Raw genomic sequence first — 26,934 nt, 5'->3', positions numbered from 1 at the left:
ATCAATAAATCACATTATAATCAATTCTCATTAATACTTTTCCAGCTACCTTACCAAATCATCAACATTATCATCATATATACTAACACAATCCACTTTTCAAGTTCACAATTCATTTATCCTTATCATATCATTATCAATCATCATAATCAAACTCAACAACAATCAATTCATCATAAATCAACATACAACAACATTCGATACTCATCAACCATTTTCATTTCAAACCTATCCTATAGGTCACTAGCCTAAGTGTCCATGAATATTATATACTACATAGAGGAAACGGAAACCATACCTTGGCTGATTCCCTATATGCACCAACTCTTTAATTGAGCATAAACAAGCTTCCAACCACAATCCAAGCTTTCACTTCCACTCCACTAAGCACAATTTAGTTCCAAAAGCTCCTAAAGCCACAATAATCAAACTAAATACGTATAAATCACCTCAAATCAACCTAGGGGTCCAATTAAACATAAATTCATAAGGGTTTAGTGGCTCTTACCTTCTCCCACAGATTTGGATGTCAAGACCCAATGCTAAGCAAGGCTTAAAGCAAACCTAAACATCCAAAATCACAAAAACTCACTTAGGCACAAACCCTAAGTACCTGAAATTTTCAAGAGAGAAAATGGGAAGATTTCATGATTACCTTGAAGGTTTCTTGGATGGGTTTTGTAGAGCTCTTCATAAGGAACGCGTAGCCACAGGTGGCACGCAAATCGGAGCACCGTAGCTCGAGATATGGCGAAGAGAAGAGATGGGTGAATAATGTTCAAGGGTTTCTCTTCTCCCGTTTCACTTTCAGCTGGGTGTGTGTGTTTGTTAGTGTGTTATGAGTGATTGGGTTCACTAATGAACCCTTTTATATGTTTGGCTTTGGCCTAACTTGGGCTCGGTCCAACCCGTTAGCGTTTTTAGCCCGTTTGGCCCAACTTTGGGCCAAACCTTTAAAATTAATGCCCAGTTTTCAACTTCTAATATTTTTCTAAGGTTTTTTACAGTTTCCACTTTTTTTTCATGCGATACCAGGCAGACTTGAACCGGTAACCGGTTCAACTGCCGGTTCGCGAGTTTTTTTTACGATTTTCGCAGAAAACACATTTTCTGACTCAGAAGGACCCACTGAGTCCAAAAATAATATTTAAAACCTCAAATTCTCACTCTAACTTTTTAGAATTAAATTTGGGTAATTAATCTCTTAATTAACCGATTAATTAGTAGCGGTTCTTACACCATGGTAATAGAAATGCAGCTAAACTCATTGAAGAATACATGCACGCCAAATTCCATGAGTGGTTTAGGGATTATGTGAGTTAGTTACATTTATTTAAAAATTTTCCAATTCTATATTATAATTTGTGAAAGCATTTTAAAATCACAATAATCTATCACATGCAGGTGGTATATACTGATGTTGCAGATGATATACCCCTGAAATCAAGTAGCTTACAGAAGGACCTAATGATGTTCTAAAGAGATTTGAAGAGTACAACATTCATGGATTCAAGTTTTGCACGGTAAATAAAGATGAAGGACTTAAAACACAAAATAGTGGTGTAGTTATGTTTGCAATTACGACTAGTGTTAGCCGTGCACGGAATCCTGTTTTAGTATCATGTGACAATACAGACTACGGTAAAGTGATCGATATAATAGAGTTAGACTATTTTGCCAAGCTAAGGGTTATCCTCTTCAAATGTGTCTGGGTTGACACCACGCTTAATAAGGACATTAAGGTAAATGAATTTGGGATCACAAGTGTAAAGTTTTCAGAATTGATACCCATGGGTGCTCTTGAACTAGATGAGCCATTTATTCTTGCAATGGATGCGAGAATGGTTTACTATGTTGACGATCCAGTTGATGAAGGTTGGGATTTTGTTTGTCACATGAAACCCAGAAATTTATATGATATGCAAGATTTGAATGAGGATGATTCAGATGAGTCTTTGGTCGAGGACATACCATTTTGTGAGCAGCAAATAGAGAATCTCAAAGAATTTTCATTAGTGCGGGATGACATTAACGATCCAGAATCAGATGAAGTGCATGTTGCTGAAGACAGACATAATGTTTGTGAGGACGAAATTGGCATTGATGACTTGCAAGATTTTATTTAGTTGTATATACTTAATTCATGTATTTTTTAATTGAAAGTACTAACCTTGATTTACGACAACAATAACGAACAGAATCTTAACTTTTAAAATTCAAAATATTAGTTTTACCCTTATATTTTATTTATTCTCCTAATTTATTATTAGTATTTTATTAATTTATTAGAAAAATACATTAAATTAACTTCACGAAAATTCATTTTCTAATGATGTGCAAAATTTTAGTTTTTTTTTCTCAATCCAATGGCAGAAAATTGTTAAGTTTTAAGTCTATCTACTCTGATTTTTTATTAATGCCATATTTTTTTAAATCCGACGTTGCAGAATTTCAAATTCTAATAACTATGTTTAATTTTTCAAATATAGTTTAAGATTATAAATTTTATCATTCGATATTTTTTTATTTAAGAGTAAATTTTACTCTAAATTAAAAATTATAGTTAATACTAAACAAAAGTCAAATTAACATCTATAATAAGATAAACAAAAATTTTAGTGCCAAACTTAAAAGCAATTTTTATTTATTATTCCATAGTAAAATTTCTTTCTCCTAAAATAACCTTAATTATATATAACTTAGAAAAAAGTAATTTTTCTGTTGGCTAAGATTCAATATCAAAATCTCTCGATTAAAATGTGAAATAAAGATTTAAAAGCACAACTTAATTCAAATAATTGCAAAGTAAATTTAGATGTGATTTTTTTAATATTTATCTTTTAAATACTAATGCTTTAGAATTTATCTTTTAGATACCAATGCTATAATCTTATCTTGTTTCATTTGTTAGCAAAAATTAGATAAACTTTAATTTAAAATATGTAATTATCTTATACTAGTGGCTCAATAGTTTAGCCGCTTTTTTATTGAATTAAAAAAATATTTTTATATTTTTATTTTTAAAATTATAAATTTAATATTAATAAATAAAAATTACACCTTTTATCTTTATGCATAATTTGAATACATAAAAAATATTTTTTTAATGTTATATTAAACATCTTTAATTATTTTTAATTTTATTATTATTTTAAAATTATTATTTTTTATTTTAATTATATTTATTTTTATACCAAATAACAAAAAAAAATAAATTTTATGTTCGTTTTTTTTTACTTATTTTACTTATCTATAGTCGTTTAAATTAGACTTTATACTTATTGAGTTATGTTTACTCCCAACAAAAAAAAATACTTATGAAGTCATTTTCATTTTTTTTATAGGAGTACATCCATTATATCATAATTAAATTTTAAAAAATTGAATAAATCTATATGTATTTTGATTACATTCAAGAGTGAATTATATGTACTCCTATAGTTAAGAAATAGACTTAACTTATTCTATAATAAATAATTTTTTTAATCATTTAATTTATAAAAAAAGTCTCATCTTTTATTTATCCTAAAAATTAAAAATAAGAATTAATATTCATACTTTTGATTAATAGAATTAAAATAAAATATAAAAATAAACCTTGAATAAAAATAAAAATACAAAATTTTTAATTCCAAAATATAAAATAGTTAAAAAATAAAAAATTACTTAAATATATTTTTTAAGGTATCCTATGAACTTAAATGAATGAATATTATATGAAAAATTAATCATGATATATTAACATAAATGATATTTTTTTATAAATACACAAAGAAACTAAACCTATAATTTTATTTTAATTTGAGAATTTGCACCAAAAAGACCAAACTTAATTCAAATAACATCTTTAATCGGCACTAAAAACACCAAGCTTGAATCAAAACCGCCCCCTTTTTTACCTTTCAGTTTCGGAGCTCTTTCAAACTTTCACTCGCCGGCCCTAATCCGCCTTTGCATGTATCCGTCTCTTTGGACTCAGATCTCGCACCTTCACCAGCCTCCAATCTCGCGCCGCTGGCAACATCAACGCTCGTGATACGCACGCACAGGTCATAGCTCTCACTTGCTGACGCTGCTGTACCTCTTGACTGTGGCCGCCTCATTCGATCTCAGACCTTGCACCTCCGGCAGTCTCCGACCTCGCACTTCAGGAGACCTTTATAGTCGTGCTTTGCGCTCACAGGTCGCAGCTCTTACTCGGTCACACTGCTCAACGTCGTTGTCGTCAACAACATGAACTTCTCCAGTTTTTTTTTCAAATTTGATCCTTTATAAATTTTTATTTTATCTGGTATTTCTGTATTTTAGAATAAAAGAAGGGATTAGATGAGGATTTAAAAATGGGTATGTGTTTGTATTATTTAGTTTGATGTTGTAAGAAATTATCCTTTTATTGCCTGCCTCGTACAGAGCATCAATTACAAATCCAAGGTCGGCACAAGACTAGCAGCAACCTAACACTTGACTTTGTGCTGGCTGGTTTTTTTTTCTCATCCTATTTTTTAATTTACACAACTCAGTTTTTGTTCCCTTTAGTTTGAGTTCCTTCTATGTTTGCTCTGCACAAAGCATATTTTTTATTTTTTATGTAATTGCTACTGAAAATTACAATTTGTGTCCCATGAATGATAAATGATCTAAGGTCTTCCTAGTCAAGGTTTGAGTACTTTTCTGTGATCATGCAAGAGAAGATAACAACAATATATAATAAAACCAAAGCTTAAATCAATAATTCAAGGGATGAAAGGAAATTTTTACAGTAAACAAAAAAATTTGAAAATATGAACAACTATATCCACTTTCATAGTAACTAGTTTAATAGCAGTAAATTTTGTATCACTAAATGGGATTAGCATTCATTTTATATAAATAAATTGAAAATCCCAATATGAAAAAAATCCCGTCAATGTAGTAATGATGACTACGATTCAATTATGTGTTAGTGATATCAAACTATTTGCCAAAACATCACATATAATATACGTCAAGTTAGAGAGAAAATTACCGTATTAGGGATTCAAGTATTAGGTTGCTGCTAGTCTTGTGCCGACCTTGGATTTGTAATTGATGCTCTGTACGAGGCAGGCAATAAAAGTATAATTCCTTACAACATCAAACTAAATAATACAAACACATGCCCATTTTTAAATCCTCATCTAATCCCTTCTTTTATTCTGAAATACAAAAATACCAGATAAAATAAAAATTTACAAAAGATCAAATTTGAAAAAAAAATATGGAGAAGTTCATGTTGTTGACGACAACGACGTTGAGCAGTATGACCAAGTAAGAGCTGCGACCTGTGATGAGCACAAAGCATGACTCTAAAGGTCAGTGCGAGGTCGGAGACTGCCGGAGGTGCGAGGTCTTAGATCGGAGGAGGCGGCCACAGGCAGAGGTACAGCAGCGTCACTGCGTCAGCGAGTGAGAGCTATGACCTGTGCGCGCATATCACGAGCGTTGATATTGCCAGCGGCGCGAGATCGGAGGCTGGCAGGGATGCGAGATCTGAGCCTGAGGAGACGGATACATGCAGAGGCGGATTAGGGCCAGCGAGTGAAAGTTTGAAGGAGCTCCGAAACTAAAAGATAAAAAGGGCGGGATTTTGATTCATGCTTGCGGTTTTTGGTGCAGATTAAAGACGTGATTTAAATTAAAGTTGGTCTTTTTGGCGCAAATTCTCAAATTAAAATAAAATTATAAGTTTAGTTTCTTTGTGTATTTATAAAAAATTATCATTTATGTTAATATATCATGATTAATTTTCATATAATATTCATTCATCTAAGTTCATAGAGTGCTTTAAAAAAATTATATTTAAGTAATTTTTTATTTTTTTAACTATTTTATATTTTAGAATTCAAAATTTTGTATTTTTATTTTTATTCAAGGTTTATTTTTATATTTTCTTTTATATCTGTAAATCAAAAGTATGAATATTAATTTTTATTTTTAATTTTTAGGATAAATAAAAATATGAGACTTTTTTAATAAGTTAAATAATTAACAAACTTATTTATTTTAAAATAAGTTAAGTCTATTTCTTAACTATAGGAGTACATATAATTCACTCTTGAATGTAATCAAAATACATATAAGTTTATTCAATTTTTTAAAATTTACATTAATTATTAAAATTATGATATAATGGATGTACTCCTATAAAAAAATGAAAATCACTTCATAATTATTTTTCTTGTTGGGAGTAAACATAACTCAATAAATATAAAGTCTAATTTAAACGACTATAGATAAGTAAAATAAGTAATAAAAAACGAACATAAAATTTAATTTTTTGTTATTTGGTATAAAAATAAATATAATCAAAATAAAAATATAAAAATATTTTTTTAACTCAATAATAAAACGGCTAAACTGTTGAGCCGCTAGTATAAAATAATTACATATTTTAAATTAAATTTTATCTAATTTTTGCTAACAAATGAAACAAGATAAGATTCTAGCATTGGTACCTAAAAGATAAATTCTAGGGCATTAGTACTTAAAAGATAAATATAAAAAAAATCATATCTAAGTTTACTTTGTAATTATTTGAATTAAGTTGTGTTTTTAAATCTTTATTTCACAGTTTAATCGAGAGATTTTGATATTGAATCTTAGTCGATAGAAAAAGAACTTTTTTCTAAGTTATATATAATTGAGGTTATTTTAGGAGAAAGAAACTTTACTTTGGAATAATAAATAAAAATTGTTTTTAATTTTGGCACTAAAAATTTTATTTATTTTATTATAGATGTTAATTGGACTTTTATTTAGTAAAGTAACTATAATTTTTAATTTAGAGTAAAATTTACACTTAAATAAAAAAAATATCGAATGGTAAGATTTATAATTTTAAACTATATTTCAAAAATTAAACATAGTTATTAGAATTTGAAATTCTACGTTGGATTTAAAAAAAAAAGATGGCATCAATAAAAAATTAGAGTAAATAAACTTAAAACTTAACAATTTTCTACCGTTGGATTGAGAAAAAAAAAACTAAAATTTTGCACATTGTTAGAAAATGAATTTTCGTGAAGTTAATTTTAATGTATTTTTCTAATAAATTAATAAAATAATAATAAATAAGGAAAATAAATAAAATATAAGGGTAAAACTAATATTTTAAATTTTAAAAGTTCACATTCTGTTCGTTAATGTGTCATAAATTAAGGTTGGTACTTTCAATTAAAAAATACATAAATTAAGCATATACAACTAAATAAAATCCTGCAAGTCATCAATGCCAATTTCATCCTCACAAACATTATGACTGTCTTCAGCAACATGCACTTCATCTGATTCTGGATCGTTAATGTCATCCCGCACTAATGGAAATTTTTTGAGATTTTCTATTTGCTGCCCACAAAATGGTATGTCCTCGACCAAAGACTTATCTGGATCCTCCTCATTCAAATCTCCCATATCATATAAATCTCTGGGTTTCATGTGACAAATAGAACACCAACCTTCATCAACTAGATCGTCAACATAGTAAACCATTCTTGCATCCATTGCAAGAATAAATGGCTCATCTAGTTCAAGAGGTCCCGTGTCTATCAACTCTGAAAACCTTACACTCGTGATCCCAAATTCATCTACCTTAATGCCCTTATTAAGCATGGTGTCAACCCAGACATATTTGAAGAGGATAACCCTTAACTTGCCAAAATAGTCTAATTCTATTATATCGATTACTTTACTGTAGTATGTATTGTCACATGATACTGAAACAGAATTTCATCCACGGCTAACACTAGTCGTAATTGCAGATATAACTACACCACTATTTTGTGTTTTAACTACACCACTATTTTGTATTTTAAGTCCTTCATCTTTATTTGCTGTGCAAAACTTGAATCCATGAATGTTGTACTTTTCAAATCTTTTTACAATATCACTAGGTCCTTCTACAAACCACTTGATTTCAGGGGTAATATCATCTGCATAATCAGTATACATCACCTGCATGTGATAGATTATTGTGATTTTAAAATGCTTTCACAAATTATAATATAGAATTGGAAAATTTTTAAATAAATGTAACTAACTCACATAATCCCTAAACCACTCATGGAATTTGGCGTGCATGTATTCTTCAATGAGTTTAGCTACATTTCTTTTACCACGGTATAATTTAGAAATTTCACCTCTGCATTTTCTGGTCAAGTAGATAATAGTTACACAATAATTATATAAAAATAATTAAAATTTAAACGAAGATTTCCCTATGAATTAATCACAAAATTTGTCCAGTAATGAACAATTTGTCATCACATAGCGATGAGCCTGTGTTTTCTCAATTGTTGTCAACAAACTGATCTTTTGCGATCCACGAGGACTTCCTCTTGCTGGAAAAATTTCAGCAAGAATGTTAGAACAGCTACTAGGAGTGTTGTCATTTTGATCGTCATTATGATTTCGTCGGTTAAACCTTGTCTCAATCTCATCTTCCTTTAAATATCTAGAGCAGAAAGTTAGACATTCCTCCATCAGGTAACCTTCAGCTATGCATCCTTCAGGTGCACCCTAATTACGGACATACGATTTTAAATGCCCTAAAGTCCTATTTGCAAGAAGATAACATTAATCTACAAAGACTAAAAATTACAAATAGACCCAACCAATTTAGTGATGAGATGAACCACAAAATATTAACATAATAGGATACCTTTCAACATGATACATCCATCTGTACTGCACTGGACCAGGAATTATTGCCTCTTATGCGGATGAATAACCAGGTGAACCATCACGGTGAAAAACGAAGGAGGGAATATCATTTCCATGTGGCAAAGCGTCAACGCAATTTGATGTCGAAGTTTTTCTAAGTTATCAACGGCTAGGGATTTGCCAGACACTTCTCCAAAATAGTTACACAACTCTATTAGCACATATGTCACCTCTCTAGGTAGGGATCTTCTAAAAGCGATTGGCAAGATGTGCTCCATGAGAATATGTGAATCATGGCTCCTTAGGCCAAAGACCGTCCATTTCTTCAAATCAATGCATCTAAATATATTAGAAGAATAACCATATGAAAAGGAAACACTTTTAAGAACACTGAGAAAAATATCCTTGTCAGTATTTGTCCTTTTGAAATAGGAAGGCGGGTACTTGGAAGAATTAGTGAACGGATGGAGCTGTTCTCGGATTCCCATCAATTGCAAGTCCTTACAGGCTGCCAAGTTGTCCTTAGTCTTCTGTTTATCATCAAGTACATCAAACAAAATATTGTCATAAATATTTTTCTCTATGTGCATTATGTCAAGACAGTGACGAATGAGATTATCCTTCCAGTATGGTAAATCCCAGAAAATACTCCTCTTTTTCCACTACAAATGGTTGTTGCCAGCATTGAGAGCCTCTTGTGATCTTTTGCGACTACTCTGAATTTGAGACAAATTATCACTGCCTGATAATGTTGGCAGAGGGCCTCTTAGTTCGATAGTGCCATCAAATGAGTGCATGTTTTGTCTATACTCGTGGTTATGGGGTAACTACCGACGATGTCCCATGAAGCAATAGTTCATGCCATGCTTTAACCTCTTGGATACTGTATCAAAGTTACATGAAGGATATGCAAGACTAGTATGTGTATTCCACCCAGACAGGTTATCAAGACCTGGAAAATCACTTATAGTAAAAAAATAATGCAGCATGCATGTGAAACAACTTTCCATCAATAGAGTCGTATACGTTAACACTATTCCATAGTTCTTTTAACTCATTAATAAGTGGTTGCAGAAAAACGTCAATATTATTACCAGGCATCTTTGGACCAAGAATTATCATAGACATAATAAGAGAGGCTTGCTTCATACAACACCATGGAGGATAGTTGTATACATACAACATCACCGGCCATACACTAATGTTGGAGCCGAGAGTCCCAAATGAATTGAAACCATCGGAAGCCAAATCAAGTCGTATGTTACGTGGATCTCCAGTAAACTCCGGATATAACAAATCAAACTCCTTCCATGCTTTGCTATCTCTTGGATGCTTTAATTTTCCGTCTAAGTTAGGAAACTCTAAATGCCAACGCAACAGTCTTGATGTTTTAGAGGACATGCATAACCTTCTTAGCTTAGAAGTGAGAGAGAAGTATCTAAATACCTTTGCAGGTTTTAGCCTATGCATATGTTCAGCTGTGTCCAAAATTCCTAGATTGTTGCTGGTGTTATCCTCTGCTTTATATCGAGATGCATTGCATATTGTGTATTTACTCTTGGTCTCATTATCTGGATCCCAAAAGAGCATACAGTTGTTTGGACATGCATGAATTTTTTTATATTCCAAGCCTAATTGCTTAATCATTTTTTTGCTTCATTAAATGAAACAGGTAGATTTGCATGAGGAAACGCTCTCTTGAGAAGATCAAGTATCATCGAGAATGTCTTGTCAATGGCACCGCATAGCACTTTGATATGATACAACTCAACAATAAATGACAACTTGCTGTACTTTGCACACTCGGGGTATAATTTGTGATTTCCATCCTTTAGCAACTCTCGAATTCTTTCATATTCCTCTTAAGTATCATCTATGATATGATTTGGAAAAGAGTCATTCCTCTCTTCAACGGGCTCATCATCAATCCCATCAAAGTTGTTGGCAGCTGAACTGAAAGTATCATTAAACATATTTTGTAGCGGAGATCTTTCCTCTGGTTCTCTGAATTCATGGCTTGATGATGCTTCTTTAGGTTGGACTACACTTTCTCCATGCATATACCAAAAAGTGTATTTTTTTAAAAAACCTTTTTTGAGTAAATATGCTAACACCTCAACTCTAGTTCTCATATTCTTAAAATCACATTTAATGCATGGATATATAATTTTTCCATTTATGGCAACTCTTTGAAGGGTAAAATCTAAGAAGCCAGCTACACCGCATTTGTACTCTGCTGATGTAATTGATTTATCGATCCAACTCTTGTCAATCATAGCTAGACACTCTGTTCTAAATGTCGAGATATGCATAACGTAAGTACCAGAAAAGCAGACAAACGACTAAATCTAAAAAAACTTTAAAAGTGAACAAGTTAATGGATACTTGACATCGCATATTATGGAATTATAGAACCGTAGTCAAACACAGTGATAGATCCAAAAAATTTTTCAATTGGGGGCAAAATATAAAAAAATTATAATAATTTTATACTTCTTTTACTGTTAAAACTTATTATTCACTAACTATTAACCATGTAATAAAAATATATACAATAACATTTATACAAAATAAAATGCAGCATGATTGCATGAATTAAAAAACATAAAAAACATAAACATAAATATTTAACTAAACAAAAAGATAAAGAAAAAGATTAAGGAGTCTTACTAGAAGACAGAAAATCAGGAATCTACAAAAATAGAAGAGAATTAAAAAAAAATGAAATGGGGTCAAATTTATTTATTAAATAAGGGATTGAGCCAAATAAGTTTTTATCCCATATAATACATGTTACGTTATAAAGTGTTAAAAGGGGCATTTATCCCCACACTCTCTTATATAAATTCATCTTTTGAACAAAAAAAATAAAAAAAAAATAAAAAGTACTGACTTAACCAACCCAAATAGAGCAATTTGTTCGGATTATCAAAGTATGACTTGAATGGCAGGTTAACAAACTGTTAATAATTTAGTAGAATTTTGGATTGAAAATTTGTCCTTTTTGTATCCTATGAAATAATTATATTATAATAATTAAATAAATATAAAAATTAATAAATATGATTAAGGTATTATTTTGGAAAGAAAGCTTAATTTAAAAAAGAATAAAAAAACTTTAAAATACAAATTCATAAAAATACTAAAAAGTTAAATTTATTTTTGTTTGTATTAAAATTAGAATGCAAGTTATTCACATGTATAGAAAAATTTGGTGGCTTTTATAACTATTAATTAGTGTGTTTTAATGATAAAAAAAAAGAAGATTAAGACATAGTAGAATAACGATATAGTATGTTTTAGTGATTAAAAAAATTAGAAGATAAAGGTATTTATAACTATTAATTAGTATGTTTTAATGATTTTAAAAATAAGAAGATAACGAAATAGGTTATCAACAATTAAAGACTTATTTGTTGTCCTTTGATCTCCTTAATTTTGTCTGTTCTATTCTTTTTTCTCGGTTGCAACAAAAAAAATGCTAAACTCGTGGGAATGAAACAGAAGAAATAATACTAATGATGAATGAATAAACCAACGGTAAAAAAGTATTGTATAATAAATTTTTATGAATGATTGAAAGGCTGCGTTTGTTTACAGAGATATGACACTGAGACATGGACACAGAGACACATAATTATGTTTGGCAGAGGAGACATGGACAGAGACAGTGTGTCCAGAGACACTGAATTAGTGTATTTTGTGTCCATCCTGACAGGAAGAACACAGAGACACTAACAAGGGACACAACTTATTTTTCATTCTTTTTTTTCATTATTTTTGTTAATTTTTCATAATTGTATTTTTTTATTATTATATTTTTCATCTCAAATTTTTTAAATAAAAAAGATAAAATAAATTAGATTCTCATAATTTGTTCTAGTTTATCACCAAACAGAATACAAGAACACAAAATTTTGTATCTCTGTCCATCAGTGTCTTGTCCTGTCTTGTTCTCAATGTCTTGTCCTGTCCTGTTCTCAGAAACAAACGCAGCCTACACTGTAAACTGCACAAGTTTAGGAATTAGTTACTCAACTCTGTTAAATAAATGACTAAGTCTATTCACATATCTTATCTTGGCCGTTTCAATCTTAATCTATTATCTAAAATCTATCTTATTTATTATCTATTTTATTTTTTCTTTTATCTTATTGCTATTTATTTTCAACCTGAATACTTTATCTTTTAAAAAAGTAAATTTGAAAGGACTCAAAGTAGACACCAAATTATTTTAGACTTTTAGGTAGCATTTGTTTTAAGATACTGAGACAGAAACTGGAAGACTGAGATTCAGTATCATGTTTGTTAATTCATAAACTGATACTAAAATTTCTGTCTCTATCCCAAATATTTCAGTCTTTCAGTACCTCTAAAAAATAGGGACACAGGAGACTAAAATTTTTAGAGATTGAGACTGAAACTTTAATAATATTTTATACCTAAAATACCTTCATTTCAATTAATTAATTCTAATTTTACCCTTTGTACAAATTAAATTAAAATTTCATCCTTGTTTCAATTTCTGTCTCCAACTTTGCACTAAACAGAATACTGAGATTTATTTTAATCGCTGTCTCTTAGTCTTCAGTCTCAGTCTTTCTGTCTCTGTCTCTCTACCAAACGCTACTTATGTTTCATCTCTTTTATTTCTGGGCACCCACTTTTTAATTTTTCCCACCCTTGTTTCTTATCAAAACAGGATGCCTGGAATGAGAAGAGGAAAGCCAACTAACAAGCCATGACCACTGATAAATCTGCAATCGACAAAGGAATGCATCTCGAGCGGCCTTTGGTCTTCGAATTCAACTTGTTCTTCCTCTTGTTCTTCTTCTACTTTGTCATAATTTTTCTTAAATTCAAATTAGAATTTAGGGCCGGAATTAAGCAAACATATATTACACATGCAATCGTCCAGGCTTCTTTAGTGGCTCTGGTGGTGCCTAATCCCTCTGCCGCTGGATTCATGGCTTCTCGGGAGGCTGTAATAACTAGGGCCGTCGCACTTGGACGAGGAGCTGCCACCACAGGGTTCAAGCGATTCTTGGCTCTAACTGAATCCTCCAAATACATGAAGGATGGACCTTTCCGGAAGCTTTTTCATCCTTAATGAAGAGTGGGATTAAAGGAAAGTTTTTGTCAGAAGCTTCTGGTGGGTTTTTCGTTGTTCCAGTAATCTCTGCAATCAGGGCAGGTGCAATTAAGCTTCATAAGTTTCAGCTTTCTTTGGTCTTTAGAAGCATTTCTAATTCTTGAAATATCTTTAATTCAAAAGGAAATACATTACTGGTGTTTTCATAAACTCTGTTGTACTAAGGTTTCACATAACTCTGATAATCTTTTGTAAAATGACACTGCCCCTTTTTTACTCTCAAAAGCAAGGGAAAAGACTAGAAGAGGAAAAAACATAATTGGCACGTGTTAAGTTTTTCAGTGTCATAAAACAATAAAGCGTCTCTTTTGAAGTGTACACAACTATCTTAGATCCCTTCCATGAATCTATCATGTATTAGATACATACTTAGTTGAGGCATTTTATCGAGAAAATTGTCCATCTTATCTCTTAGTGTTCTGTAGTTATTTTTCTCGTGTCAATAATCTTAGGGAATTTTCTCAACTAATTCTATATTGATGTCTAAATTTTTGCAGTGATTGTTGGGGGAATAGCCAATTTTGTAGCTTATGCATTTGCACATGCAATTCTTGTAAAAATTATCGTAGTTGCTTTCTTGTTGCATACTATTGGGTATGAGCATGAAAGCAGTAGGAATAGCTTTAAAGCTTACATTTGAAGGCACAAATCAATTCTACTAATTTCCGAGCTGGTTTTTTACAATGATCGTGTTAGGATGTTGTATTTTACATATTAACTACGTGAACAAGGTAATCTTTGGAATCATATTTATCAGTGATGTAATGTATTCTGTTTGCTGATTATTAGAGAATTAGAAATAGTCGTCTCTGTTGTTCCTAGAATTTTCAGAATATTTCTCTGTTTTAGATGGATATGTCCATGGCTTTTTCTAAAATAAAAAAGATTATGCATTCTTACTCTTTTAGGCTTCTGTCATGATATCACTAGCCAAATGACCACGCTTTCATTGTGTAATTAAGTATATAGCATTTTGAGAAGTTTTAAACAAGAGTCTTTGTAGTGTTTTTTTCCAATTACAATTGATTTGTCCCGGATGAATAAAGCTTGAGATGCAATACTCTAAGAATGGCATGGCATCTTACTTATTCTAGCTTTGTGCAGCACTAGGCCCCGCAAATTTTTTGTTACACTCATTGGTGGATAATAAGGATTTTGAATTTATTAATGTTATATACGAATTTTGTTTATGGAATTAACAACATTACTATTAATACCAAGTATAAATAAAAATGTTCACATGGAAAATAAATCAAAGCAGAAACAAAGCATAAAACAACATCATAAATTGAATTGGAAATTTCAGTACATCATACAGTGATGATCATATATCATGTTCAGCTAAAAACCAAATGTAACATTAATCAGAAAGACTAAGCCTAGATAAAATTGGAACAGGAAACTAAGAGAGCTAATAAATAGTGGGGTTATGTTCAACGAAACTAAACTAGAAGCACATCAGACATAATATTTTTCTGGATACCAAATTTCACAAAATCGTCTAACTTTCTCACGAGCAACAGGATCCAAATCCTCCTTTCAGAATGGCTTCTTGTTGAGATCAAAATCCTTTACCGCAGCCTGGGTTTCAGGTGATTCAGTTGTAGAGCAAACATATCCTCTCTTTTGAAAAAACTTTACAATGTGTTGCTCTATGATGCTAAATTGTTTTCGACGTGCCTACTCAAACTGACATGCTGGCTTGGTTTTAACGCTTGTCTATATAGATAAAAAAATACACTGATTTATTTACAGTGTTATATACAGATACTAGCAAATAATTTATTTTTAAAAGTTACCATCAGATCCATTAATATAACATCCCCATCTCAGTCAAAAGAAATAGTAAAATATGGGAACCCATGCCTTTGCAGATACTGCATGCTAAGTGCATATATCTCCTACAAGTTTCCAACTAGAACGAATAACTATAGAGAATTATTAAATAGTAACATCATGTTGAATCGGATAACAAAGTGCAAATAGAATATTAAAGGCAGTAAACCTCTATACTAGAATCCATAGCAGAAGATGGGTCACTAGTGTAGAATGCACGTGAAAAGGGCGACTTTTCATAGATATTGGTGTGAGCATTGAGTGCTATCAGCCAAGAATGCACATTAATCTTGTTACACCAAATATCGGAGGCCACATCGAGTACTTGTTGCAACGAGGAAAATGGAGAAGCAGAAACCATCTCCAATGCAAACTTGATGCTTCCATAGCATTCAAGCAAGTCATGCTCTTCCATAGTAATCCAAGTTGAATCTTTTCGGTAAGGTCGTGCGATTGTCATTTTGTGTAACCTAAATAGTAACAAATACATCAAGATTTAAAAGCATAATTAGTCATATTTTTTATAATTAGGACAATTAATCAGATTCATATAAATAAATAAAAGATTGAAAATTCACGGGAATATACTAACAAAAAATTAGTTCTCATTCACTTCACACCCCAATTCAAATCACGCTCCCTATCAGGAAGAGTTAAACTATACTAACATATTATCATTGTATATAGAAGTAGCCATCAAAACTAAGAGTTAAAGATGAAATTCAAGACAGAATTAAAACCTGACCATGAATAAATTTTGCATGTTCTTTATTATTTGTATTTTTTATTTTTTTTTATTTTTTACTATTTATTTATGGTGGAATTAAATTTTGATTCTGATTGAGATACATACTTAAGAATATAGACACAAGAGTCACAACAATCATCACCAAACTATTAAAACAGAATTCAACGTTATAATAATGATCCATCATATATATGAAAAAAATGTAACTCATATAAAAAGTGATTTTTAGTCATAAGTAATTTATAAAATTATTTTCTTTTTGTAATCTTCTTATAATTTTAACATATATAACATGGATCGTTATTATTGTAGCATTTAATTCTCTTCTAATGATTTGATGATGATTGTAGTGACTATTGTATCTGTACTCTCAAGTATGCATCTCAAATAGAATCAAAATTTAACTCCACCGTATATAAGTTGTAAAGAATAAAAGGGTGATAAATACAAACATAACCACCATAAATAAATAGGAAAGAATAAATTGCATTTGGCCAGAAAGAATATCAATAGAAAAAATGTGCATGGTAAAAATGAAAGAAAGAGTAAAATTGCAAATATGATCCGCATCTAATTTGTATACCGCTAATGAACAATATAATCACACTGAGAAATTACTATTTAATCAAGATGTGAAAATTAACAACTTTGGTAGAATGTGTGAAAATTGTAAATCATGAATCGCATCTAAAATTAAATAATTAACATACCTTAGTAATTCTCAATGGCAGCACTGGCAAGGAGGGGGAAGAAACCAACTATCAAGATTCCTAAAAAAAACTAAACCCTAATATTTATCTGAGGTTAATTACAGTTTAAATTTAAGAAAAAGATGAACTATATAAAAATATTTTGAAAGGGTTGGAGGTAAACACCAAATTAAGTGCCGAATTGGAAGTGGACATCGTTCCATTTTGTCACGGTGATCATTGGGTCTATGTCAAATGAGAAAATTCATCTCAAATTGGCCACAGACAAACGAGAATGTCGAAAAACTCTGCAAAATTTGGCCACAGATATATAATACGTTGCAATTGGTTACCACGGTCATTAAACTTTGCCACTGTTTGTCGTTCGTGGGTACCTTCCCATTGGTAACTCCCATGTTTTTGGTAGTGTGAGCAAAATTTAATTCTTTTATTATAACTATAATTACGTAGAGTAACGAAAACACTATCATATTCAAACAGTAATGAGGGTAACCAAGAAACTATATTAACTCCTAGATACCAAATATAAAACTTTTTTTCTTGTTTTTGAAAGATTTTTCGATTGGTATATCTCACTAAATTATTAATAAGATTTTCTTAATGTGAAAAATCAGAAAAATTATTAAAACATATTAACACTGCAAGAACTACACTAATCCAACAATAAACTAATAATTCCATTCAAACACAACTAATTTTCATGCAAACAAAAAACCAAACGCTTCCAACAAACACAATTTTCAAACGAATTACACCTTAAAGAACAATAAAAAAGGAACCAACAAGAATAGAAATGAAAGGAACAAATGAAATGAAGAAACAATTAAAAGGAAGTATCACGTCTTAGGAAAAGCAAATTAGCATAAACAAACAATAAACAAAAGAATCAGTAGAACAAATAATAAAACTAACAACATAGAAGTAAAACCAATGGTTAAGTACGATTTTGGTCCCTAACGTAAAGGTCAAAAATTTATTTCGTCCCCATCCTTTTTTTTGCTACAAAATGATCCCGAAGGTTTAACTTAGTTTTAAAATCGTCCTTCAGACGAAAATACACCTCCCGTCTTCTTCCCCAACATAACTAGAAGCAAAGGCACAGAGGCGCAAGCAAAAGCATAAACAAAAACAGGCAGAAGCAGAAAGCAGAAGCAAAATCAACAACAATCAAATAACAACACTAACAATGGATAATGGAATCAGATTAATAACAAAAGCAGAACTAGAAACAGAAGCAGAAAAAAGCAGAAGTAACCAGAAGCATCAACAACAACAACAACAACAACAACAACAATAACAACAATAATAGAATAAACATAAGCAAAACACCTTCCTTTAAATCTGAAAAATTAAAGAAAAGGGAATAAAAAAATTGAAACAGCACTGTAGGGACCTCGAGGGAGAGCAGGTGATCTGCGAATTACGAGGGGAAGGGTTGTGGCGGATAGCGTGGAAAGGGCTGCGGTAGTGGTGGCGACGCCACTAATTATGACGAGAATGGCGATGCGATGGTGGCGGGCTGCAAATCGCGACGAGGAGGGCACTGTGGTGGTCGACAGCACTGCAAATCACGACAAAGCCAGAGATGTGGCGACGAGAATGGCTCCGTTCCTCTCTTATCTTTCTCTCTCCCTCTGCTCTCTCCTCTCTTGCCGTTAGTGTGAGTGTGTGCTGAGGAAGAAAGGAGAAACGGCGGGGAAACAGCACTGGCGGTAATGCGTGAGCATTTTATACCATTTTTCTACTTGTTTTTATGTTGTTTTTAGTTAGATTTTATTAAGTTTTAGTATGTTTTAGTGAAAAATTCACCTTTGGATGCTATTTTGAGTTTTTTATTGTGTTTTTATTGTTTTAGGTGAAATTCAGAGTAGTTTGGAAAATCCTGGAGCAGGAAACAAAAATGCTGTCAGCTCCCCCTAGCGCTGAACGCCTAACCTGGCGTTCAACGTCAACAAGGGGTAAGAAGTCAGAAGCGCAACTCCTCTCCTGGCGTTCAACGCCCAATCTTGGCATTGAACGCCAACTTGCTGTCCGTTTCACATGCTATTGGGCCTCCACGTGGATTTTAACACTTCTTAGGCTTATCTTATTTTATCTTTGTAATTTTTAATTTAAAATAATAACTTTTAGGTTTAGCATTTAGTATTTAAGGAGGAGATCACTATGGTCTAAATATATCATATCACATGGGATCTTCTTGTTTCACTTCTTTCAGAAACCTATTTTCTTTGTAAAGTTATGAGCAACTAAACCTCCTAGTTAAGGTTAGGAGTTCTGTTTATTTCTATTGATTAAGGTTATTATTCTTCTATTTTAATTAATGTCTGATTCAATTCTAAGGTATTGTTTTTGTTCTTAATCTTATGAATCTGGGGTGGAACGAGAGTATGACCCCTTATTCTACATGAGTTCTTGTGATTCTCGAGAGAGCTATCTCGTTTGAGCTACAGCTTGAAAACACTCCTCCTAAACCGCAATTTACCTAAGCTAATTAGATATGTGACATAAAATCTGGTTTGCAATGGGTAATTTAGGTTTTTGTGGCGCTAAACTGGTTTTCTAGACTTCACCCTCTGATCTGAATTGAATGACCACGAGAGTGGCTTTTGATGAAGATTAGAGGAGATTAATTCGCTAAGAGATTAGGTTTTAATCACTTATGGTTTGCCATGGAATGAATCACTCATTGTTAAAATAGTTGGTAAGAAGTCTTAATCCGGAAAGATAAGCATCTTCGAGACCTTGACTGTTTTCCCGTCATTGTTTTACTTCAAATATGTTTATTTGCTTTCTTTACTTACTTTTTACTGTTTATGCATTTTACACCAACAACCATATTTCTCTGTTTGCTTGACTAAGTCCAATAGGATAACTACTACTTGCTCAATCCAACAATCCTCATGGGATCGACCCTCACTCACCTGAGGTATTACTTGGACGACCCGGTGCACTTGCCGGTAAAGTTGTGCGAGTTCTAATTTCACGCACTAGGCGGCGAGGTACAACGGCGGCGGCGAGGTGCAACAGCAGTGGCGAGGAGATTCCCTACCTTCCCTTCCCCTTTCCCCTCTTCTTCCTGGGAAACACCCCTCCCCCAAAAGCGCGACCTTCCCTCCTCCTTTTGCCGTTTTCTTTTTTCTTTTTTTTTATTTTATATTTTTGTAGTTAGGGGTAATTTGGTAATAAAAATAAAAAATTTGGTAAAAAGGACGATTTGAAAACTAAGTTAAACCTTCAGGACCATTTTGTAGCAAAAAAAGATCGGGAACGAAATAAATTTTCAGCTTCTACATTAGGGACCAAAATCATACTTAACCCTAAAACAAATATCAGTCAGTACGTATATTATCAAAACATTCCCTTTGCACCCTAACCTATAATTGATGTCCTCCAACTATACCCTTAGATACATAACTTTGATGAGTTTGAGCATGAAAATATCAAGATAGCATACTTTGTAAAATTCGGTCAAACCTTAATTAAATAAGTAATTAAAGAAATATAGGCGAAAATGTTTAGAAAATTCAGCAATTATAATTTGATAATTTAAATATCATATTTGGACTCAGTAGATTTTTTCGAGTCAAAAAACATATTTTTCTGCGTAAACACACACATTGAAAATTTGTCCGGCAGTACCGGCTGAGATCAGCCTAGTACTGCAGCTGAGAAAATTAATTATGAGTGAGAAAATTTAAAAATTGTGATTTAGAAAGTAAAAATATTTAAAACATAGATTAAAATGCCAATTACAAAGGTTTTGGCCCAAAGTTAGGCCAAACGGGCCAAATATGTGAACCGAACTCAAGTTGGGCCTAAGCCCAATATATATACCCTTACTAAAGCCATTTCAGCACCACCACCCAATTCATTTTGTGTTTAAATGCTGAAATAAGAGAAGATAAGGAAGAAGAGAGAAACCTTAACCTTTGAAACTTTCAATCCACCATAAGTATCTCTCTAGAGCATAGTTATAAGAACCGGGACTAGATCGGTCGGTGACGAACGGATTTTTGCTAGCAAAAAATTTCACAAAAGTAATCACGTTGTAAGTATAGTTTCTAAACTAATAATAATCCCTCCATACAAAAACTTGTTTGTCACTAAAGCAAACCCAATAAAAATTAATAACCGAAGTATTTAAACCCCGGGTCGTCTCTCAAGGAATTGCAGGGAGGTGTGTTATTATTGATTATGAGAAAAGTATCTTTTTGGGTTTTTGAAAGGTTTGAACAAAGAATATAAATGACAAGGAAGTAAACTAATTATCAGGAAAACCCTTGCAAGGTATAAGAACTGGACGTCCTATCCTAGTTATCCTTATCAATTGTGATGAGAATTGGCTTTTGCTCCCACTTGGTCAACCACTAACTATGAAGGTATGTTAAGTGGATAAATCAATTTTATTCCTCAGGTCCTAGTCAATTCCTAAGAAAAGACTAGAGTTAGGGAAATTCAAATCAATAAGCAAAGAATTCCAATTTTCAATCAACAAGAAGTTTGATAACTCAAGTGTCTCCAATTACTCAACACAAGCTAAGAATGTAAAAAGCTAAAATAAAATCATAAATATGAAATACCTCAAATTACATTAAATAGAGAAATCAAATTAAACATGAGAATTCATAAACCAAGTAGCAACATCAAATAATCAACAAGGGAAAATCAATAAACTAGAGTACTAGAAGAATTAAAAGTAGAAGAGAAATCCTAATCCTAAAACCTAAGAGAGATGAGAGAGCCTCTCACTCTAGAACGGATTTGGCTCCTCTGAAGTTGTTCATTTACTTTAGAAAAAAAAAAGTAACGCAATCTAAGCCATTAATAACATAAATAGTTTTGATCATCTTAAATAAATAAATAATAAATAAATGTATTAAAAGAACCTTGAAAATCGTGCAAGCAGCAGCTTTCAAGACCGCTTGATTTTTTCTTTTTATTTCATCTTCTTTCTATTTTATTTAGTTTTTTATTTCTTTTTTTTTCAACAAAAAAATATTTTTGGTTCTATTTTTTTATAATATTTAATTCTCTTTTTATGTTTTATTATCATATTCTTTCATGATATTGTTGTTATTTTGGTTATCTTCTTCTTTTTTATTTTTGTCTTTTATAATTTACATTTAAAGTTTTATCATGAAAGAGAATAATGGTGATTACTAGTAATTTTTCATCTTTTTTTAATCCTGAATAATTTTTTAAAAAATCTGATAAAAAAATAAAATTAATTAATTTAAATTGGGTCAAGAAATATTTTTTTATTTTTTATTTTAATATAAAAAATACTCATGTAAATGTACTAAATTTTTTTTAGATAAATATACTCAATTTTTTTGTTTATAATTAAAATAAGAATCTAATTGAGAACAAACTAAAGAGTGTTTAGAATAACTAATGATGTGATGTTGGTTTAATAGATCTCTACTAAATTTATATTGATATACATTAAATTAATTTATTTATATTTTTATGTGTTTTTATGTGTTTATGATATTTGTTTTATGTCTAATGTTGTAGTTTAAATTTAAATGTATGACTGGTTAAAAAAAATATATTATCATCAGAATAGACAAATAATAAAAAATATAAACAAAACAATCATCTCAAATTTCTTAAAGTCATTCGTTATAAATTCAAAAAGAAAAATTACAAAATGTAAATAAATAGTTTTTTATTCTATCATTTAGTTATCTAAATTTGGTGTTGTAACTTCACTCCATTTGGTGTTGTAATTTGATTCCATGATTGAAGTGACAAAATAGCTTGATTTTCAATATTTGAAGTGAAAATTTCAGCCTGCAATATAAACACTATTATAAGAAAAATAATAATACAGAGGAACTTCAATAAGTTTTAAAAATATTAAAAAAATGATAATAAGGAATAAAAAATATTACAAACCTCACAATTTTGGGTGGAATTTTTTTTGTTGACGCCATTCTCTTGTTTGATTGTTTTTCAACCCAGCTCTTGAGTCTTTTTCTACCTTTTCGTCCTTCCTTTTTTTTCAATCCTTTCACATTTTCAAATAATCTTTCTAACGCATCTCCATCTGTACAGCTATTAACAATTTCTTTTGCATTCAAAATATTTGAAACATCATCATTTTGATTGTGTCTACAAAAAGAATCTACCTTCTTATATGCCTCCTCTATAACTTGCTCAACAAAATTAGATGTTACTTCAAAATCTGATGATCGAGCAGCCAATTTGATTGCTTTAAAACATATATTCTTATAGTGTGCTGTAGCATCCGCTCTAGTATCACTTTGAACAACTTTTCCATCTGAGTCATGAACAATCATCTCTCTTGCTTCTCTAGTCCATCTTTTTATAATGTATTGAGCCAGAATTTGCTTCACATCCCAAACATTTAAAACTTTTAAACTATGACAACATAAGAATCCCATTGTTTCGAACATTTCACAACTACAAGAAATAATCATATCTTTCACATTGCCAGATACCGTGCATTCTCCATCTTTATCAAAAATAGCAACTTGATATTCAAACATTTGATTGTTCTCTGTACGAGAAACAATATATGCAGCAGAACTCCAATCAAACTCATTTTGAAATAAATCAAATGCATTAGGAGTATATACCTGTGCAGCATGCTTCAATAACGGCGAATGAATCATCTTAAGTCTAGGAAGCTTTTGTCTTTCATTGTATTCAGCTTGTAGCTCTTTGTATCGCTTGCCACCAACAGCTCGCTCAAACTGTTTGAGAAAATGTATTATGTCTAAATTTGACCGCATAAAATCTTTCAAATCACTGTTAAAACTTTCACTAAGTTGAGTACTTCGCATTCCAATAGTATACACCTTCTTCATATAGCAATGAGCCCATTTTTCCTTTACTTTATAAATACTCTTCAACCAAGAATTGTCTTCCACTTTGTATATTTGAAGCAATGCATCCCATGTCTCTTGAAATTGAAACTGATCTTTAGAATTATACATACAAGCTTTGAAATCTCTCAAGATAAAAGAACCATCTTTCAACTTATTCCCTAAATGTCGAATAGCATTTTGTATAATATGCCAAACACATAATCCATGATATGTTTCAGGCATTTTTTCTACCAAAGCACTTGCCATAGCAGGATCTTGATCAGTGAAAATAGTTTTAGGCTTTTTTTGCATGTGAGCTTCCAAAAATGATTCAAATAACCACATAAAAGATTCTTTTGATTCGTCATACAAAAGAGTAGCGCCAAATATTACTATTTCTCGATGGTGATTGAATCCACAAAAAACACCAAATGGTCTATTTTCTTTGTTTGTGCAGTATGTAGTGTCAAATGTAATTACATCACCAAAGATAGCATAATTAGTAACCATTCTTGCATCAGCCCAAAAAATATTTGTTATTTTTTCTTCGTCATCTAACTGTATAGCATATTGAAATGAGGGATTATCAAGTAGTTGCCGATGAAAATACTTTAATAAACTACCTGCTTTACCATAGGCCAAGTCTCGCTTTCATTTGCTTCGAAGATAGTTCTTTTGGTCTTGTTTGGTATATCCAAGGACATCTTTACCACCAGCTTGTAAACTTGTTAGTTCATGTGTTTCCTTTGGTCTTATGCCAGCTTCATCTGCCAAATCTATTTGCAATGCTTGTACTTCTGAAATCTTTCTTTGTGATGGCATCATATGACTGGTTTTCGGAATTTGCAAAATATGATTGTGATTTAACTCAAGGTCACAAATCACATATTTTTTTATATCTCGAGCAAACTTGAGTAACATTCTTACTTGGCAACTTGTTCTAGTCTCGGCGCGAGGTTGCTTTGTTAAATGATCCCGTTTATCTGGTCTTCGTTGGCCTTCCTTTGCACAAACAAGTCTAAAACTACTTACAGAATTATCAAGCTTGCATTTATTTGCATACAATTGTCGAATATCAAAACCCATCATTCCACCATAACTTTTCCAGAAGTCTTTAGCTTCTAGTACCGTGTCAAATTCCATGCCTAATTTTGGTATTTTTTTTGCTATAATTGGCCTGAATAAAAATAAATAATAAAATTTTAAATATAATTGTTATAAACATACAAAAATAAGAGTACTAAAATAAGAGTACAAATATAATTGTTATAAACATACCTGGAAAAAGTAATTAATGTAGAATTGTGTTGTGCAATTTGGGTTTTTTCTATGTTTTGAGAAATCAATTGACAATCTTCTACAAATATAAAAAAATAATATATTGAGTAAAATATTATCAAATATATTGCGGTGAAATTTAAAATTATTCAATAAAAAAATTACCTTTCTATGGTGGTATCATTGTGATCATCAACTCATTTGTTTCTTCTGATAAATCTACCGTTTTAGTTTCAAGAAGTAACACCTTCATGTTTGGCTTGCTCGTCTCTATTGGGGACACCATCATCGTAGTGTCCATAGATGGAACCAGCATACTTGTTTCACTTAATAATTTTGTCATCTGTGTAATTATCATTTTTTTGTTCAGTATCTACTAGCGTCTTCAATACAAATTTTATTATTACAGGCATTCAGTTTTGCAAAAATTTAATTCTGTGCGCTATCTTTGTAAAGTGGCATATTTTTTTCTTTTTAGTTTTTTAATAGTTAACGTTTTGATTCTTTTAATGCATTTATTTATTATTTATTTATTTAAGATGATCAAAACCGTTTATGGTATCAATGGCTTAGATTGCGTTACTTTTCTCTCTAAAGTAAATAAACAACTTCAGAGGAGCCAAATCCCTCTAGAACCTACATCTAAACCTAAAAATTTTGTGAATGAGAAGTGAATGGTGAATGGATTGATTCCCCTACTCTGTAGCCTCTAATCTGTGAAAACTGGGTCAAAAACAGCCAAGAAATTGCCCCCAGCGATTTCTGCAGTGACAGTACGTCGCGCATGTCGCGCGTACGCGGCAGGTGGCGTGCGCGCCGATGGACTTTTGGCCAATGTGCGCATGTGCGTCCTTAAACGCCAAATCAACTATGACAAATTATATATCGTTGCGAAACCCCGGATGTTAGGTTTCCAACGCAACTAGAACCGCCTCATTTGGACCTCTATAGATCAAGTTATGATCATTGAGTGCGAAGAGGTCAGGGCTGACAGCCTTGCAGTTCCTTCAATTTCTTGTATTCCTTCCACTTTTGCATGCTTCCTTTCCATCCTCTAAGCCCTTCCTGCCCTGTAATCTCTAAAAACACTTAACACCCTGGTGCACGAAATTGCAATCACACTTTTGTAATTCCGCACAACTAACCAGCAAGTGCACTGGGTCGTCCAAGTAATACCTTACGTGAGTAAGGGTCGATCCCACGGAGATTGTTGGCTTGAAGCAAGCTATGGTTATCTTGTAACTCTTAGTCAGGATATCAATAATTCTCAGGTTTAATTGTAAAAAGTAAAAGAACATGAAATAAATACTTGTGTTTTGCAGTAATGGAGAACAGGTTGAGGTTTTGGAGATGCTCTATCTTCTGAATCTCTACTTTCCTACTGTCTTCTTCTTCATGCACGCAAGGCTCCTTCCATGGCAAGCTGTATGTAGGGTTTCACCGTTGTCAATGGCTACCTCCCATCCTCTTAGTGAAAATGATCCAAATGCTCTGTCACAGCACGGCTAATCATCTGTCGGTTCTCAATCAGGTTGGAATAGAATCCAGTGATTCTTTTGCGTCTGTCACTAACGCCCCACAATCGCGAGTTTGAAGCTCGTCACAGTCATTCAATCCTTGAATCCTACTCAGAATACCACAGACAAGGTTTAGACCTTCCAGATTCTCTTGAATGCCGCCATCAATTCTAGCTTATAC

At 31.8% G+C, this 26,934-nt stretch overlaps 2 protein-coding genes across 2 annotated transcripts; both read right to left on the bottom strand.

Moving 5' to 3' along the window:
* Nucleotides 1–22,813: 22,813 nt before the first annotated feature.
* LOC107484087 (protein FAR1-RELATED SEQUENCE 5-like) lies at nucleotides 22,814–24,468 on the bottom strand. The gene is made up of 2 exons (XM_016104704.1): nucleotides 23,257–24,468; nucleotides 22,814–22,918 (listed from the first exon to the last, which is right to left on the bottom strand). Exons 1-2 carry the CDS (start codon nucleotides 24,466–24,468, stop codon nucleotides 22,814–22,816), a joined length of 1,317 nt encoding a protein of 438 aa, XP_015960190.1.
* A 141-nt stretch (nucleotides 24,469–24,609) lies between these two features.
* On the bottom strand, nucleotides 24,610–25,101 carry LOC107484096 (protein FAR1-RELATED SEQUENCE 5-like). The gene has a single exon (XM_016104715.1). It carries the CDS (start codon nucleotides 25,099–25,101, stop codon nucleotides 24,610–24,612), a length of 492 nt encoding a protein of 163 aa, XP_015960201.1.
* Between the last annotated feature and the right edge of the window lie 1,833 nt (nucleotides 25,102–26,934).

Source organism: Arachis duranensis, chromosome 1 (assembly GCF_000817695.3).
Source record: "Arachis duranensis cultivar V14167 chromosome 1, aradu.V14167.gnm2.J7QH, whole genome shotgun sequence".
NCBI classification, from domain to species: Eukaryota; Viridiplantae; Streptophyta; class Magnoliopsida; order Fabales; family Fabaceae; genus Arachis; species Arachis duranensis.
The sequence above is the reverse complement of the archived record's forward strand: the minus strand, read 5'-3'. Positions and strand labels throughout refer to the sequence as shown.

What these genes read in the sequence shown, in the direction of transcription:
- LOC107484087 (XM_016104704.1), bottom strand. Translation starts at nt 24,468, where the DNA reads ATGGTTACTAATTATGCTATCTTTGGTGATGTAATTACATTTGACACT. An exon ending in TAGAGGAGGCATATAAGAAG is followed by an intron (nt 22,919 to 23,256) that starts GTAGATTCTTTT and finishes TTTATATTGCAG; the next exon opens with GCTGAAATTTTCACTTCAAA.
- LOC107484096 (XM_016104715.1), bottom strand. Translation starts at nt 25,101, where the DNA reads ATGGAATTTGACACGGTACTAGAAGCTAAAGACTTCTGGAAAAGTTAT.